The 15,500-nt window shown below is 44.5% G+C and overlaps 1 protein-coding gene across 1 annotated transcript in view; it reads left to right on the top strand.

The window, feature by feature from the left end:
- Nucleotides 1–15,500, top strand: part of LOC138267742 (deoxyribodipyrimidine photo-lyase-like) — a 149,291-nt gene that overhangs the window by 97,107 nt on the left and 36,684 nt on the right. Inside the window, exon 6 of the mRNA XM_069216923.1 lies at nt 13,021–13,215. Coding sequence (XP_069073024.1) covers nt 13,021–13,215 — 195 coding nt within the window. The remainder of the gene's footprint in view (nt 1–13,020; nt 13,216–15,500) is intronic.

Consider the following 15,500-nt stretch of genomic DNA (forward strand, 5'->3'; position numbering starts at 1 on the left):
GAACTGGTTTGAGGTACTTCTTGGAAGAATCCTTCTCAGGCCACTTTCCAAACACAGACTTTGGAAGAAATCAGTAGACCGTTGCTAACAGAGCCATCAAGTAATGTCTAAAGCTAGCTCTGTCTCCATCCTCCTCACTTCACTGCTTGAATCTCCATCCTCTACCCACAGGAATGCAAGCAATAGGCTTCTACTGTCTGGGGAAGTGGTCCTCACCTTTTAGTCTTTAGCCATGCCAAACTACAGACATCCAAAATGAATCCTAGTGCTTTCACTATTCTGACCCTTACACATTTAGAATCCTACTAAAACCAATCTACTAGACACATATTGTATACTCATGTGCTCAATAAACACGAGGATGGGAGCACAATATTTTGGGCTTGACATAACAGTGGAACTTTACAGAAGAGTAATCAGCAGGCCACACTCCCATTTATAAGGATAAAAAAAAAGTCTGGTCAACTATTATATCTTTGACCTTGCACTATCATGGACTTGTCTAGGCAATTGCACGCTTGCTAAATTAGTGTGAAGTCCGGGCCAAACTAAGGGGGTCATTATGACCCTGGTAGTAAAAAACGTCTTCCGCCGCGGCGACTGTCTTTTGCCGGTCTACCATCTGCCCGCCAAATTATGACCTCAGCTGGATATCCACCAGAAGGATGGTGGAAATCCCGCTGTGGCCATGCTGGCGGATGGCGGAAAGGCGGCGCTGCTGCCAGCAGCAGCACCACACCAGTAGACTGCTGCCAACCGTATTATGAGAATTAATATGGCCTGGCGGTGTTCTGCTGGTGGACGCTGCTGCTGTCAGCAGCACCCCATCCTGTCTCCTGCCGGAGGATCCCCTGGACACAGGTAAGTGAGTGCTCTGACACGGGAGGGGCGGTGGGGGGGTGTTGTGGGGGTGTGTGTGTACGTCTGTGCGTGTATGTGGGTGTGTGTTGTGTGCTGTATGTGGGTGCATGTTTGGGGGTGTGAGTGCGTATATGTTGAGTAGTGTGAATGAATGTATGTATGTATGTAAGTGTGTGTGGATGTGTGTGTGAATGGATGCATGCATGCGTGGATGAATGTGGGAATGGGTGTGTGTGTGCTTGTGTGACGGGAGGGGCGTGTATGAAGGGGGGGTCTGGAGAGGAAGGGGGTCTGGGAGGGGAACCTATTGAGGGGGAAGGGGGTGCGGGGACCCCTGTCAGTGACAGGCTTCCCTGTCACTGATAGTGCCTACCGCCATGGCCGCCACGAAAACCATGGAAGTAGGCGGGGTCATAATCCCGCAGGCGGGTAAGTGACGGCCGCCAGGCTGGAGATTGTTGTCTCCAGCCCGATGGCTGTTAGCGCTGTGGCAGTCGGTGTGGTACATTGGCATTATATGGAGGACAGTATCGCCAGACTGTTGGCAGTACTTTCCTCCATATTACCGCTGACCGCCAGGGTCATAATGACCCCCTAAGTCAGGATAGCAGATACACTTTCAGTCATGCACTTAGGGCAGGGGTACACAATCGGGTACCACTCGGGGACATTCCCATCCCAACAATCACCATTGCTTAATTTGTGCTGGTGGTTGTAGGTAGTGGTTACCAACACTTATTTTCTTCATTACGCTTCTACTGAGAACAAAATAAGGCAAAAAGAAGCAAAGGAAGAGAAAGGAAACATGTGATACAGACACAAAGCAAGGATGAAACTGCTATAGGAAGTGTATTGTGATGGACGGAATATGTATGAAATGTAATCAAGACTGTCACCTGGGTCATCTGTGGCCCAGTCATGGGATGTGAAACATTGTAAAGATGCAGCATTTGTTGCAAAACATTGAAACTGTTGTAATGTTATCAATAGATGGAATCCACAGGATTTGGGCACCAGCAGCATGGACTGAAGTAATGTATTTACTAGTGCAACTAAGCAAAATCGGAGACAAAGAAGATGGGTATGGAACCCACAAATGATGAGTGTAAAATGTCTCATTTGGGCCTGGGAGCAACAGGGAGAAACAAATACTTCTGTTACTCACAAAAAATGTGGCATACCAATGTTAAATGCACTCCTAGTTCTGGTACACAAGGAAATTCAGCAAGCAATACATAAATCCAGGGCACAGAGGCAGACGGAATAAGGTGCCCAGAGTACAGGCCCTTAGGTATATGGGGTACTAGAGTTTAGACTTTAACATTGGAGTATTGGTTTACTGTACTAGAACAAAATATTTAAAAATTGCATATTAAAACCTGACGAGCGTTTACCATTCTCACAGTGTCCTTTGTTGGCCTAACAGCTCTGGTCATCACGCATTCAGAATCTAGTGTCTGAAAAACAAGAGGCAAGAAGTGCATAACTGGAATTTAAAAGGTGGTCAAGGACATGATATTTTTTCGGAGGGAATCTAAAACCAAGAAGTTGTAGATGAAAATAATACATTTTAGATTAGATGTCGTAAATTAGAAGGATTGATGCCCGTGGAATATCTTTAGAAAATGGACTGGGCAAGAGAATGTTTGCAAAAACATACAAACATGTTAGATGTAAGATGCTAATATGAAAAGATAAAGCATAGAGATAAAAAAGGGTTAGCTAAAAATGGATATTCTGTGCATATTGAGTGATGAGAATCAAAAGAGTTAGATGTAAAGGTTTAATCTACAAAGTCCCAACAAGTGTGCTGGTTCTACTAGATAGGGCTTTATTTTGAAGATGTAATGCTTCAGTCTGGTCTTAATATTTTCCCATTTGATGTTCGTTTATTTGTGTTGAACTTGGGGTAGTTTTTTATTAAGAGCATAATGGATGTCTTTTCTAACCTTTGACTGTCGGGCTTCACTTTGTTTTTTTTCCCACCGCTTTCTTTTGGATTCAAGCTTGCGTCAAGTGTTTCACAATCATGTTAGCGAAAACCACGATAAACCAGGCCACAGAGTCATTCTTAGATGTCTTTAATTCTGTCATCAGACTTAGAGGTGTTTCAAAGTTGTATTTCTGGAAACTGCACACTAAAAGAATGGCTGAGACCGGACAAAATATCATAGAAGCAATTGCAGTGCAACAAACTCAGTAAAAAACAATGTCATTAATTTTGGTACAGGTCATTTGAGAATGACTAGTTAGTTTGCTGGGAGGTCATGTAAAGTAGACCTTTAAAATTCTGTTAAAATATCACCACCTCCCTTCTGATGCACCCACTTCAAAATTTGGGTAGTAAGAGCTAGTATGCAGCTATGTTCTGTAGTGCAAAGTCCTGCGATGAGACTTCATTGTGTTATAGGCAGAGCTCTGTTGACAGCAGAAGCAAGCATGCAAATATTTTCCAGCTTTAACAGTCTGTTAGGATCTGCCTGTATCCTAGCTTTGTGTGATGAATACAACATTCACAGTCTGTTGTGTGAATCCTAGCTCCAGGACTAGTGCATGTATAGGAAAGTCATTCCACAAAAATATTTTTTCAAAAGGGACTCTCGCCTGACTGCTTTAATGCATTTTTTTAGGTAGCTGTACTACAAAAGGTAGTACAAAGCAGTAATTATTAGTGTTTCCCAACCCTCTCCTAGCTGTTATGCAGTTATATTGTCTACAGTCATACTCTGCTTATTTCTCATAAATACATTTTAAACCTACATCTAAAAACCTCAAGATTGAAGTGAGGGTTGGTGATGATTATTTAGAAGTACTAACATGTCTATATTTTTTAGCAAAAATTATGGGGCGTGGCCGATCAACATCTAAGATGGTCACCACAACTGCTGGGGGATATGCTGGTCAAACAAAGTTTCTCTCAGTCTTTTGTAATTGGGAGAGGTCACAGATCATTGGGCCCCAAGCTCGATCCAGAGACAAAATTCTGCTCTGTTAAAGCACAGCTTTTGAGCTTGTGCCTCTTGAGAGAAAAGGGACATCTGGCGTATGATGGGTTAGAGTCCTCCTTTAATCCAGATTTTACCCTGGCGGTGCAGGAGGCCAGATAGACTTTTACCAAGGTCAAGAAATTGGTCCAGTTCAGTGGCATTCCTTATGATTTGCTACATCCCTCCAAGTTGTGTTTTCAATTTGATAGCCGCACTTTCTTTTTCACCTGCTCTAAAGATGCTATCAAATTCCCCAAAATCTCAGTTCAAGATACATAATATAAAATAATGTAACTCAGTACGACAACCTAATGACTCATATACTGCCTTTGAAGTGGTAGTATCTAAGTCAGTGATGTGGAGTGATTCATACGCTCCGGGACCTATGAGATCAAACTGGTCCCTGCTTCACTTGTCCCTTAAAAATGATATTCTTAAATGTTCTTTTTCAGTTTTATTTACTATGCCTTCACCGTTGTTATATTGATATCCTTGCTCGTTTCCTAAGCTTTCTCTTCAAAATAGTGACAGTATGCAAAAGTGCAAAATAAAAAACTGAATAGCTTATCTGTTACTTAGTGTGTTCTGTATCTGTTATCTTTTCTTCCTGAGGCTGGACATTTTCTGCCCCACTGCAATGAGAGACACATTGGTACAAACATGCATCCAGTTCTGTATTGACATATGAGCTTATGATATTGATGCAGATTGTCATAGGAGACCTTGATGATTCCGGGTAGATACATTCGCATACCACTAAGGGTTTGCTTAATACTTTTCCTCCTACAGCTCTTGCATATGTAGATTGTCAATACTAGTTCCCAAAAGCGTGCGTAAAAAGTTTGTCAATTTGGGCCCCAGGGGAAGATTAGTCTATGTATCGGGGAAACTACAGGTCCGCCCTCTTATGCTCTTTGCCTCATGTGCCTCTTACACGGACTCCCAGAGTATTTTAAAAATATTGCATACCATTAACGTTCTCGTAACAATTGTAATGTAATATAGGCTGGTGATTTTAATTTGGAGCTTAATCCCTTCCTTGATTGCACCAACCCATGTAGGGTCAGTAACCGTGATGAAGTGCAGATTCTTCATCAGCTCCTTAACTGACCGCCTGACCGGTGTTTGACAGGAAACTAGAGACAAAAGCAGAGTGTATTCTTTTTACTCCTTGATATGTGACACGCGCACCCCGGTAGATTTCTGGCTACTGCATACTGAGGCTCTTCCGTGGGTGCAGTCATTTCAGTACTTTCCCTGAACATTTTCTGCTCACTCCCCAGTACTCCTGACCGACAATAACCTCACCTGACTTCTTGCAATGTCATAGACCCTAGTGTGTCCCATCAACAACTTTGACACTCTGTATTTAAAGCGAAATTGCAGTAGCTATTGACAAATTTTCGGACACAAATATTGGCTTAATTCCTCATTTTTTACCATATCAGAAACCTTTAAGTTATGTAAGGGGCATATCGATCTCAAAGCAGGCTGGGGTCCTTAAGTCTAACTGAGCCCAGTTAGACACAATAGAAAAAGGCCTTGCTTTGGTAAAACTCCGATTTGAGGCAACTTATGAAGTGGCTGCAATAGTTGAGTTGAATAACCTGCTTGGTCAATTTAAGGAAATAGCATACTTGCAAGGTTGCTTAGCTTGGCAAACATGCATACGTGTACTTATAGGAAGCATGAGAGACCTAGTAGAACTCCTTCCTGGTTGCTGAGAAGAATCCAATTAAGAACAGTGATTTAGCTGCTAAAGTCAAACTTGGGGGAACTTATAATAGTCAATGAGGGCTTTCCATAGAGTTTTATACCATACTATGCAGAGTTGTACTCTTCCAAGATGCACCCTGCCCAGAGAAGACTACGGCCCTCATTACGACTTCGACACTCAGGACACACTAGAAGTCGTAATAAAGGATTTTGCAAAGACCAAGCAAGACTGCAAGAAACCTACAATGGATTCCTGGACCTAAAGACCTGTGGAGAGAGGAGATCAAGTCCAGAAGTCGATTAAGAGTCCAGGAAGAACAGGAGCCCCTGCCAACCTGGATGAAGGTGCAAAAGTGGGTTCTCTGGTTAGAAGAAAAGTACAGAAATGCACCAAAAAAGATAGCTGCGGGTTCCTGCTTGGTGCAAGAGATGTTCCACGTTGAGTTGTTGGATGCAGGTTGTTTTCGTCGCTGAATTCCGCCAACAGGCCTTGGTTCACGTAAGAATGCGTTTTGCTTTTAAAAGGTGCTGCCCGGTCCCAGGAGGGACCTGGGGGTCTCAACTTGGACTAAGGAGACAGTGGGGGATCTCAGCACTTTAGAGAGCTCTCAGAAGACCAGGCAGCACCCACGGGAGTCCCAGATCACGGGGATAAAGGAGTTGCAAAGTGTGGTTGTCCCAGCACTACACAAAGGGATCATACACCGCTGGAGAACAACTCAGGGAGCTGAGGGTCGCAGGATAGAGTGCTGGGGACCTGGGCTACACTGTGGACGAAGAATTCTTGGAAGAAATGCACAGAAGCCCAAGAAGCTGCAGAGGACGCGATGCACAGGGGTACTGTGTGGCACGGGGAGGCAAGCCCTTACCTCCACCAAATTTGGACAGCTGGACCTTTGGACAGTCAGGATCACTTCGGTCTACCACCTGTGTTCCAGGGATCATGCTCGTTGACAGGAGAGGAGTCCCAGAGTACCGGTCGTCATTGCAGAGAGGTGCCTGCTGACGCAGGGAAGTAGCTCTGTCACTCCACGGGAGATTCATTCCGTTCTTCTGGTGGAAAATGAAGACAGGCAGTCCTCAGAACGTGCACAACCTGTGGAAACTGTTGCAGTTGATGGCTGGAGCTGAAGTTGTAGGTCACATTAGCAGTTACAGCGGTTCCTGGAGCAGTCTGTGGTTGACCGGACGGTCAGAAGCTGAAGCAGATCATGCAGAGGAGTCCTGGTGGAGTCTTGCAAACCGAATCTGAGGAAGCACCCAGAGGAGAGACCCTAAATGGCCCTGAGAGGGAGATTGGCTACCTACCCAGGTATGCAACCATCAGGAGGGGTCTCTGACGTCACCTGCTGGCACTGGCCACTCAAATGCTCCCAGAGGGTCCCTACACCTTGGAATCCAAGATGGCTAACGCCAGGGACAATCTGGAGGAGCTCTGGGCACCACCCCTAGGGTGGTGATGGACAGGGGAGTGGTCACTCCCCTTTCCTTTGTCCAGTTTCGCTCCTGAACAGGGACTGGGGGTCCCTGAACTGGTGTAGAGTGGATTATGCAAGGAGGATACTGTTTGTGTCCTTCAGAGCATTTCCAGAGGCTCTGGGAGGCTACCCCCCTCATGCCGGTAACACCTATTTCCAATAGGAGAGGGTGTAACATCCCTCTCCTAAAGGAAATGCATTATTCTGCCTTCCTGGGATTGAGCTGCTCAATCCCAACGAAGGCAGAAACCGGTCTGTGAGTGGCAGCAGCTGGGGCTCCAGTGGAAACCTAACAGAGCTGGTTCGGCAGTACTGCGGGTCCATGGTGGAGCCCCCAGGGTGCATGGAATTGGCCCCCCAATACCAGATTTGGATTGGGGGTTCAATTTCACAATTTTTAACACCTCACATGGCCAATGGGGTTACTATTGTGAAGCTACATATATGTATTGACATATATGTAGTGCACACTTATAATGGTGTCCCCGCACTCACGAAGTCTGGGAAATTGGTACCATATACTAGGGACTTATAAGGGGGGTCCAGTGTGCCAATCTGGATTGGAATGTGGAGTCACTAGACTATAGTGACAAATTTGGTACCCAGAGACAGCATGAGCACTGGAGTTCTGATAAGCAGAACTCCAGTGACACAGTAAAGCATAATGACAGCACAGCAACATATACTGACATATAGGCCACAAACTATGAGCACTGGGGACCTGACTAGCAGAATGCCAGTGAGACAGTAAAAACACACTGACAAACAGGCCCCAAATGGGGGTAGCCATGCTAGAAGAATGCCACCTTCCTACAGAGTAGTTTTGTGAACATGGTGAAATTAACGCCTTATACCTAGTTGCTTACTACGGGTTGTGCCAAGCGGTGATGTCATGTTTGGAAAGTTACCCCTAAAAAACTGTGGATTTTTCCCCACTGACACAAATGTAGCTATCCTGGACTATTGAGGGGCTGGGTCTCAGGACTGTACAAAATATTTGGAGATGCATTCCCCCCCAGCTGAACGCACAACTAAAAAATTATGAAAGGTTGACTTGGGGATGATGCTTTCTGCTAATGTGTAGAGATGTTGCTGTCAACAAACAGGACAAGTATCCATTAATAAAAGACGCAGGCTTTAACACTTCACTTTCTGAATAGATTGTACAATATACCCAATCTTCTGCACCAGATAGACCGTACACAAACCTCTGTCTGGGCTACATGTTACACAGGCCCAGTTGATTTTATGTGTTTAGAGCTGCACTGCCCACTAATACATGAATTGTGGTTTGAGGTTACACAAGTGATCAGTGACATAGGTGCCATCAAGTTGACTTATACACTGCTTCCATTACTGTTGGACTATGGCACTGATGTCAATCGTTCCTCCAGGACATTGGTGGTGTTACTTCTTGTGCTAGCTAGATACAGATTGATGAGAGCATGGTTAAAGGGCTCTCCTACCAAACTTTGCGACTGGCTCAAAGATATTTTATTTTGTAAAAAGGCTGAGGTTTATGCATCTCTTCAGCCACTAAAGGCTCCGCCTAGACACATTTGGGGTCTGTTTAGAGACTGCATGTTATAAGCTGTGAACATGACCGTGGCCTCTGGTAATACCCAATTGATTCTGCTTTCTAGACCACTTCACCCCGGGTATGATGGAGATAACTATAGTCTGCTGGTGGATCTGCTAGGTAACTCTTTAATGCTGTAGTGTTTGTAGATGATTGATCCTGAAAGAAATGTGGACCACAGAGCTTCAAGCCCACCAAACAGAACACCACAAGGACCTCTACATGATTGATCACCAGCTTCAATCACCTTCTGCACTTATGCCCCACCCCGGCTCACGATCACCACCATGAGGCCCAGGTTACAAGCAATTTGGTACACAGAAGAACTAAGGCTCACCCAACGCCACTGCAAGCAACTCAGACACAGACGGAGACCGACCCAGAATGCAACCAGCTAAACTACCGACAGATCAGCTCTCAGGTTCAACCATCTGGAAATAAGATCCACCAAGCTATCAGCATTGACCAAACACATCAAAGACAGCACAAATTATGCCAAATAAATCTTCTCCATCGTGAAAGATTTCACCTCACCAGCCGCCAGCTCCATTTGTAGGGCATCTGCACCCAGCCCTCCCACTATTTTAGCAAAACGATCATTAACATCTATACAAACTTCGACCCTTAGCCACATCCATCCACCCTCGCCACCCTCCTGCCCATGGAATGAGCCCCCAGAACCCTGCCATGAAGACCTGGCCAACCTTCATCATAGTGGAAACTGCAAAGACCAAAGACAAATGCTCCATCTAGTCAGTAGCACCATCGGACTCCTGTCTACACTAAATCTTCACCAAAGGACTGGATCCCATCTGAAGAACTCTAACCCCAAAACTCCATCAACACTGCCAATTTCCTGGACTTCTGGAAGCATACCACAATACTTCCCCCTTCTGAAGAAACCCTCAGTAGATCCAAAGACTCTGGCAAACTGCAAACGGGTCTCCCTACTGCCCCACTTTGCAAAGGCCCTGGAGAAAATCTTTCAACAAACTAGCTGATTAGCTAAACAACAATTGTAGGAAGGTGCCACTGTTGGCATGGTTACCCCCTCACTTTTTGCCTAGTTTAATGCCAACTTTGATTAAAAGTGTGATGGGACCCTGCTATCCAGGCCCCAGCACCAATGTTCTTTCCCTAAATTGGTACCTTTGTTCCCACAATTGGCACAGCCCTGGCACACAGTTAAGTCCCTTGTAAAAAAGTACCCATGGTACCAAGGGCCCTGTGGCCAGATAAGATTCCTTTGGGCTGCAGCATGTATTATGCCACCCTAAGCGACCACTCACTCAGTACAAGCACACTGCCTTGCAATTGTGTGTGCTGGTGTGGAGAAAAGACAGTCGACATGGCACTGCCCTCAGGGTGCCACGCCTACAAATCACTGCCTGTGGCATAGGTAAGCCACCCCTCTAGCAGGCCTTACAGCCGTAAGGCAGCGTGCACTATACTACAGGTGATGGTATAGCTGCATGAGCAATGTGCACCTACAGTGTCTAGTCAATTCTTATACATTGTAAGTGCAGGGTAGCCATATTGAGTATATGGTCTGGGAGTTGTCATTATGAACTCCACAGCACCACAATGGCTTCACTGAATACTGGGAAGTTTGGTATCAAACTTCTCAGCACAATAAACCCACACTGATGCCAGTGTGGGATTTATTGAAAAATGCACACAGAGGGCATCTTAGAGCTGCCCCCTGTATGTTAGCCCAACTGCTAGTGTAAGACTGACCAGTCTGTGCCAGCCTGCCACTTCCAGACGAGTTTCTGACCACATGTGGTGAGTACCTTTGTGCACTCTGTGGTCCGAAACAAAGCCTGTCCTGGGCGAGGTGCCTCACACCTCCCCCCTGCAGGAACTGCAACACCTGGCGGTGAGCCTCAAAGGCTTAGGCCTCGTGTTACAGTGCCCCAGGGCACACTAACTAGTGGAGATGCCTGCTCCCCAGACAAGCCCCCACTTTTAGCGGCAAACCCAGAGAGATAATTAGGAAAAACCTCAACCAGGACCAACCCTAAGGTGTCCACAGCCGAAGAGGCCCCCTCCTTGAGATATCCTCCATCTTGCTTTGGAGGATTAGGACCAGTATGGATAGGATTGTGTCCTCTCCCCAAAGGGGACCCCTAAAGCACCCCTAAATCTTGTATTTAAGGGCCTCTGAACGACGCTAGTCAGATTCCTGATGACCTCAAAAAAAGGACTGCTGAGCTGAAAACCTGCAGAGAAGAAAAGGAGACAACAACTGACTCGGCCCCAGCCCTACCCGTCCATCTCCAGCTTCCAAGACCCTGCAAAAGAAAAGCTCCCTCCTGGTCTGCCCTCCAACAACACGGGTACTTACCTGCAAGCAGACCGGAACCGGAGTACCCCTTTCTCCATAGGCTCCCACAATATTTCAGCTCCTGTTTGACCTCTGCATCTAACCGGCCCCGTGTTGCTGGTGCTGGGTGCTTGGGGTTATCTTGAACCCCCAACGGTGGGCTACCTATGCCTCGGAGACTAAGCCTGTAAGTTTGTTTCTTACCTCAAAAACTGTACTTTACTTACCTCCCCCAGGAACTGTTGAAAATTGCACTGTCTACTTTTAAAATAGCCTTTTCCCATTTTCAGGAAAACTGTATACATTATTGATACCATTCAAAGTTCTAAGTATTACTATGCAAAGTATCTTACATTTTATGTACTTACCTGCAAATTGAATTGTGTGCTTCTAGAAATAAATTAACAAGATATATTTTTCTATATAAAAACCTATTGGCCTGGACTTAAGTCATTGAGTGTGTTTCACTTATTGCTTGTGTGTGTACAACAAATGCTTAACTCTACCCTCTGATAAGCCTAACTGCCTGACCCCACTACCACAAATAGAGCATTAGCATAATCTCTTATTGCCTCTGTCAAGCCTCTGGGGAACCCCTGGACTCTGCACGCTATATCTCATTTTGATATAGTATATACAGAGCCAGCTTCCTACAACAATCACATCATGTCTCAGCCCCATGCTGTTCAATGCCTACATGACTCCTGACGCCAACGTCATCTGAACCCATGGAATCACATCCACTTCACTTTTTGCATGTATGAAGTCTCCAGTTAGACGAAGATCAGATGTGTAAAACTCATCACTGACAATACCACTCTTTGACAAGGACACCTCACTATGGAACTCCACTTGGTGGCCAGAAGAGCTCAGGCCAACACCCACATTGGCCATCCAAGTCACAAACCTAGAATAGTAGTTGACCACCAGATCTTGATGACCATCCATGTCAACACAGTCGCCTACTCCTGTGTCTACAGCCTCAGGACCTTTTAAAAAAATAGTCTTCATGTGGCTCCTGATCTACACATGCAGAACTGTCGCCCAGGCTCTCATCACCAGCAAACTGGACTACAGTAATGTTCTCTATAATGGCATCACCGTCCAACTAAACATAAGATTTCAGACCATACAAAGGACAGCAGCGAGACTCACTCTGAGTCCCACCCTGCACACACATCACCTTGCACCTCAGAGACCTCCACTAGCATCCCATCCATAAATGCATACTCTTCAAGCCTGTTTCACACAGACACAGAAAGATCTTCACAAACTAGGTTCCTCCTACCTCAATAGCTGCATACATTTTCACACCCCAACCAGAAACGTTCACTCTGCAGGCGAACCGGAATGCTAACACATCGACCGCATCTGCAGAGCCAGAGCCTGTGGTTATGCTTCCTCATGGCTCACCCGAAAGCCTGGGCCAACCTCCCCCTGCACACCGGAGCCTCCGCCTCAGGATTGAGCTCTGCAAGAAACTGAAGATATAGCTCTATACCTAGACCTCATTCTTGGCTGGCACATTCCCTTTGTTCTATTCTAGTATCTGGATACCCTCCCCAATGAGATGCACACTCTACAAATAATAACATACGAGTGCTAGTGATATTACTTGGGTGCATGTTAAGTTTGATAACAACAGCTCAAAATGTCTGATTGCATCTCTAAGGTTTGTGTTCATTTGTTTTCTTTACTTGCATTACATTAAAAGAAAGGTTTTAAAATAAATAAGGTTTTTCAGTGTCCCTCTTAGGAAGAGGCTCAAAGTAGTGGTGCCCTGTCTTAAGAAAAGTAGTTTTAAGGTGTATGTTTTTCCGCCAAGGTGGTCAAAAATTTCAGTTAGATAATTCTTGTAAAGCTGTTGGTCATGAGCTATAAGGCTTTGCACATGTTACACTAACAAATTGTACTATTAAGATCTTGTAAAACCTTCAAAAATAACTTTCATTGTCATTCCACTAAGTGAACTACAATGCTTTATAAACATTTCTGCATTTATAAAAAAAAGAAAAAAGCAACAAATCAAACTGTGCTGAAGAAACATTTTGAATTGTATTTTTTTGTCTTTAGAATCAACGCTGGAGCTGGGATAGTGAGCACCTCCTGGCCTGGCAAAAGGGATGCACCGGATATCCTCTTGTGGATTCTGCCATGAGAGAATTATGGCTTACGGGCTGGATGAACAACTACATGAGGCATGTTGTTGCATCATTTCTTGTAGCCTATCTACATATACATTGGGTAGAAGGCTATCATTGGTTCCAGGTATGGATGTGTTAGATTTTACCCTTCAGTACATCCAGTTATATCTTTATGAAGAGTAATATTGCTCTAAGGCAGTGGTCTCCAAACCTTTTAATGCCGCCGCCCCCCAGTTGAAAATAAAATTAATTGCCCCCCCCCTCAGAATTTTTCACAATTACTTTACAGAGATGGCAATGTTTAAATATGTCTAGAATTTTATAAACATTGCTGTTAAGTAATGTTACCTTTTTAAAAATGCAATAACATGCTTCTGCTTAAAACAAAGGCCTGTTAGCTGTATAATGCTGCTTTTGGCCACAGTATGGCGCCCCCCCCCGATCACTTAAGGCCCCCTAGTTTGAAGACCTCTGCTCTAAGGGGAACCTGAAAATGTTACCCACCCACCATCACAGAAACATGGCTTTATTGAGATCTAGTGGATAGCATAACTTTTGCTTTGTACACTTATTCATATTGTGTTCGTCATCTAGTTTAGTTGTGCCACTCATGATTTTTTCAAACTTCGCAATGACCAACTAGTACATAACGTAGACTATCATGTTGTATGTTCTCACAAGTCCCACTCACTGTGCTTGTTTGATGGCTGAGAAGAGCAAACTGCTTGTCTCAGGAGAAGCAATCATTTAGTTTAGAAGTAACATGCTTGACAATTGTGTTTACTTATCCTTTGTTGTTTCTGGTCAGTGAAGTAATTGCTTAGCATAATGACTATATTCACTGTCGAAGAGCTCTGGCGTCTAGCTTAGGGCTTCAGATTACAGCCAAACAAATTATGTACTTGTTTAATTTTACAGCCTGCTGGAACAAATTACAAGGGTGATATTGCTTCTCCCAATTGCAGATGAAAAAAGGCACACACTCTGATAACTAACCAGTTTTACCATTTGTGGGGTTCTTTGCGAAATGAGGTCCATTGCAAAACACACAATGTGCCAATTTCATGCTCAGTTGAGACTGTTCGCGTGTATTTACTAGGTCCTCATTTTGCCTTAGAGAATGAACCTGAATGCACAAACTGTGAAATCCATCCATCTTAGGTTGGCCCACAAAGCAGAATATCTGTGGTTTATTTAGCCCAATTTCCCTCCACAGGGGAATCAAAAAAAAAAATGTGTTAGTGAACACTGTAGTCCAGGACTTTGGTTCTGCCTATACTATGTGTCTTGTCATATTTTGAGGAGCTCTTTTCCACATGTCCTTACTAGTTGAGCTCTGAACATTTTCATGCATACTGATCCAATCGATTTCCTCTTTGATACTTTAACCAACACTCATAAAGAGAGTCAGTTTCTACCCCTGCTCCCAGGTATGCTTAGACATGCCACAGACATATTCAGATAACCTGTTAGGGCAAAGATCATTAGGGTAGATCAAAAATATAAAGCTGCACCCTCAAATCCAACGTTTATAAGAACACAACTACCACCAGATTCTATAGTGGTAAGTGCGTCATGAAAGTGTGCTAGTAGCCAGTCTACAGGGGATGTTCCTCCTCCAAATAAAGAGAGTAAAAAAACTGGATAGAGCAGGCATAAGTGTAGCTGCTCAAGCTGCAAATCACTGGAGAAATGCAAATTCCCAGGCACTCCTGGCAAGGTATGACAGATCCCACTGGGACGAGGTGGAAGAACTACTCCAGTATCTTCCACAAGAACACCAAAAAAGGGGGCATGAGATAGTCGCAGAAGGGCATGCCATTTGAAATAACTCAATCAGATGTGCCATTGATGCAGCAGATACAGCAGCATGTGGCGCGAACACTAGTGTTCTTATAAGAAGACATGCTTAGTTGCGGTGCTCAGGCTTCAAGCCAGAAATACAACAAGCATCCCTCAACATGCCTTTTGATAAGGAGCGTTTATTTGGGCCAGAGTTTGGTATCACAATTAATAAGCTGAAGAAAGACTCTGAAACAGCTAAAGCTATGGGGGCCTTACTAACTACACCAATTAGGGGTAATATTCGTAGGCCACAATTTAGGGGTGATTTCAAAACATCATCCACTGAGCCTTCTACCTCACAAAATAAACGAGGAACACACTTTTACAACAGGGGTTATTTCAGAGGATCTTATACAGACTCAAATAACAGAGGGAGAGGTAAAGTGTCCACCTCTAGAGGCTCTCTCTTCAATACAGAACAATGACTTCTTACAAATTCCCACAGCACAAACATCTCCATAGGGGGGAAGATTTGCAAATTGTTATCCCCAATGGTTCAATATCACCACAGATCAATGGGTTACATCAATCATTCAACATGGTTATTGTCTAGAACTCATTTCC

This window comes from Pleurodeles waltl, chromosome 12 (assembly GCF_031143425.1).
Source record: "Pleurodeles waltl isolate 20211129_DDA chromosome 12, aPleWal1.hap1.20221129, whole genome shotgun sequence".
In the NCBI taxonomy this organism is placed as follows: Eukaryota; Metazoa; Chordata; class Amphibia; order Caudata; family Salamandridae; genus Pleurodeles; species Pleurodeles waltl.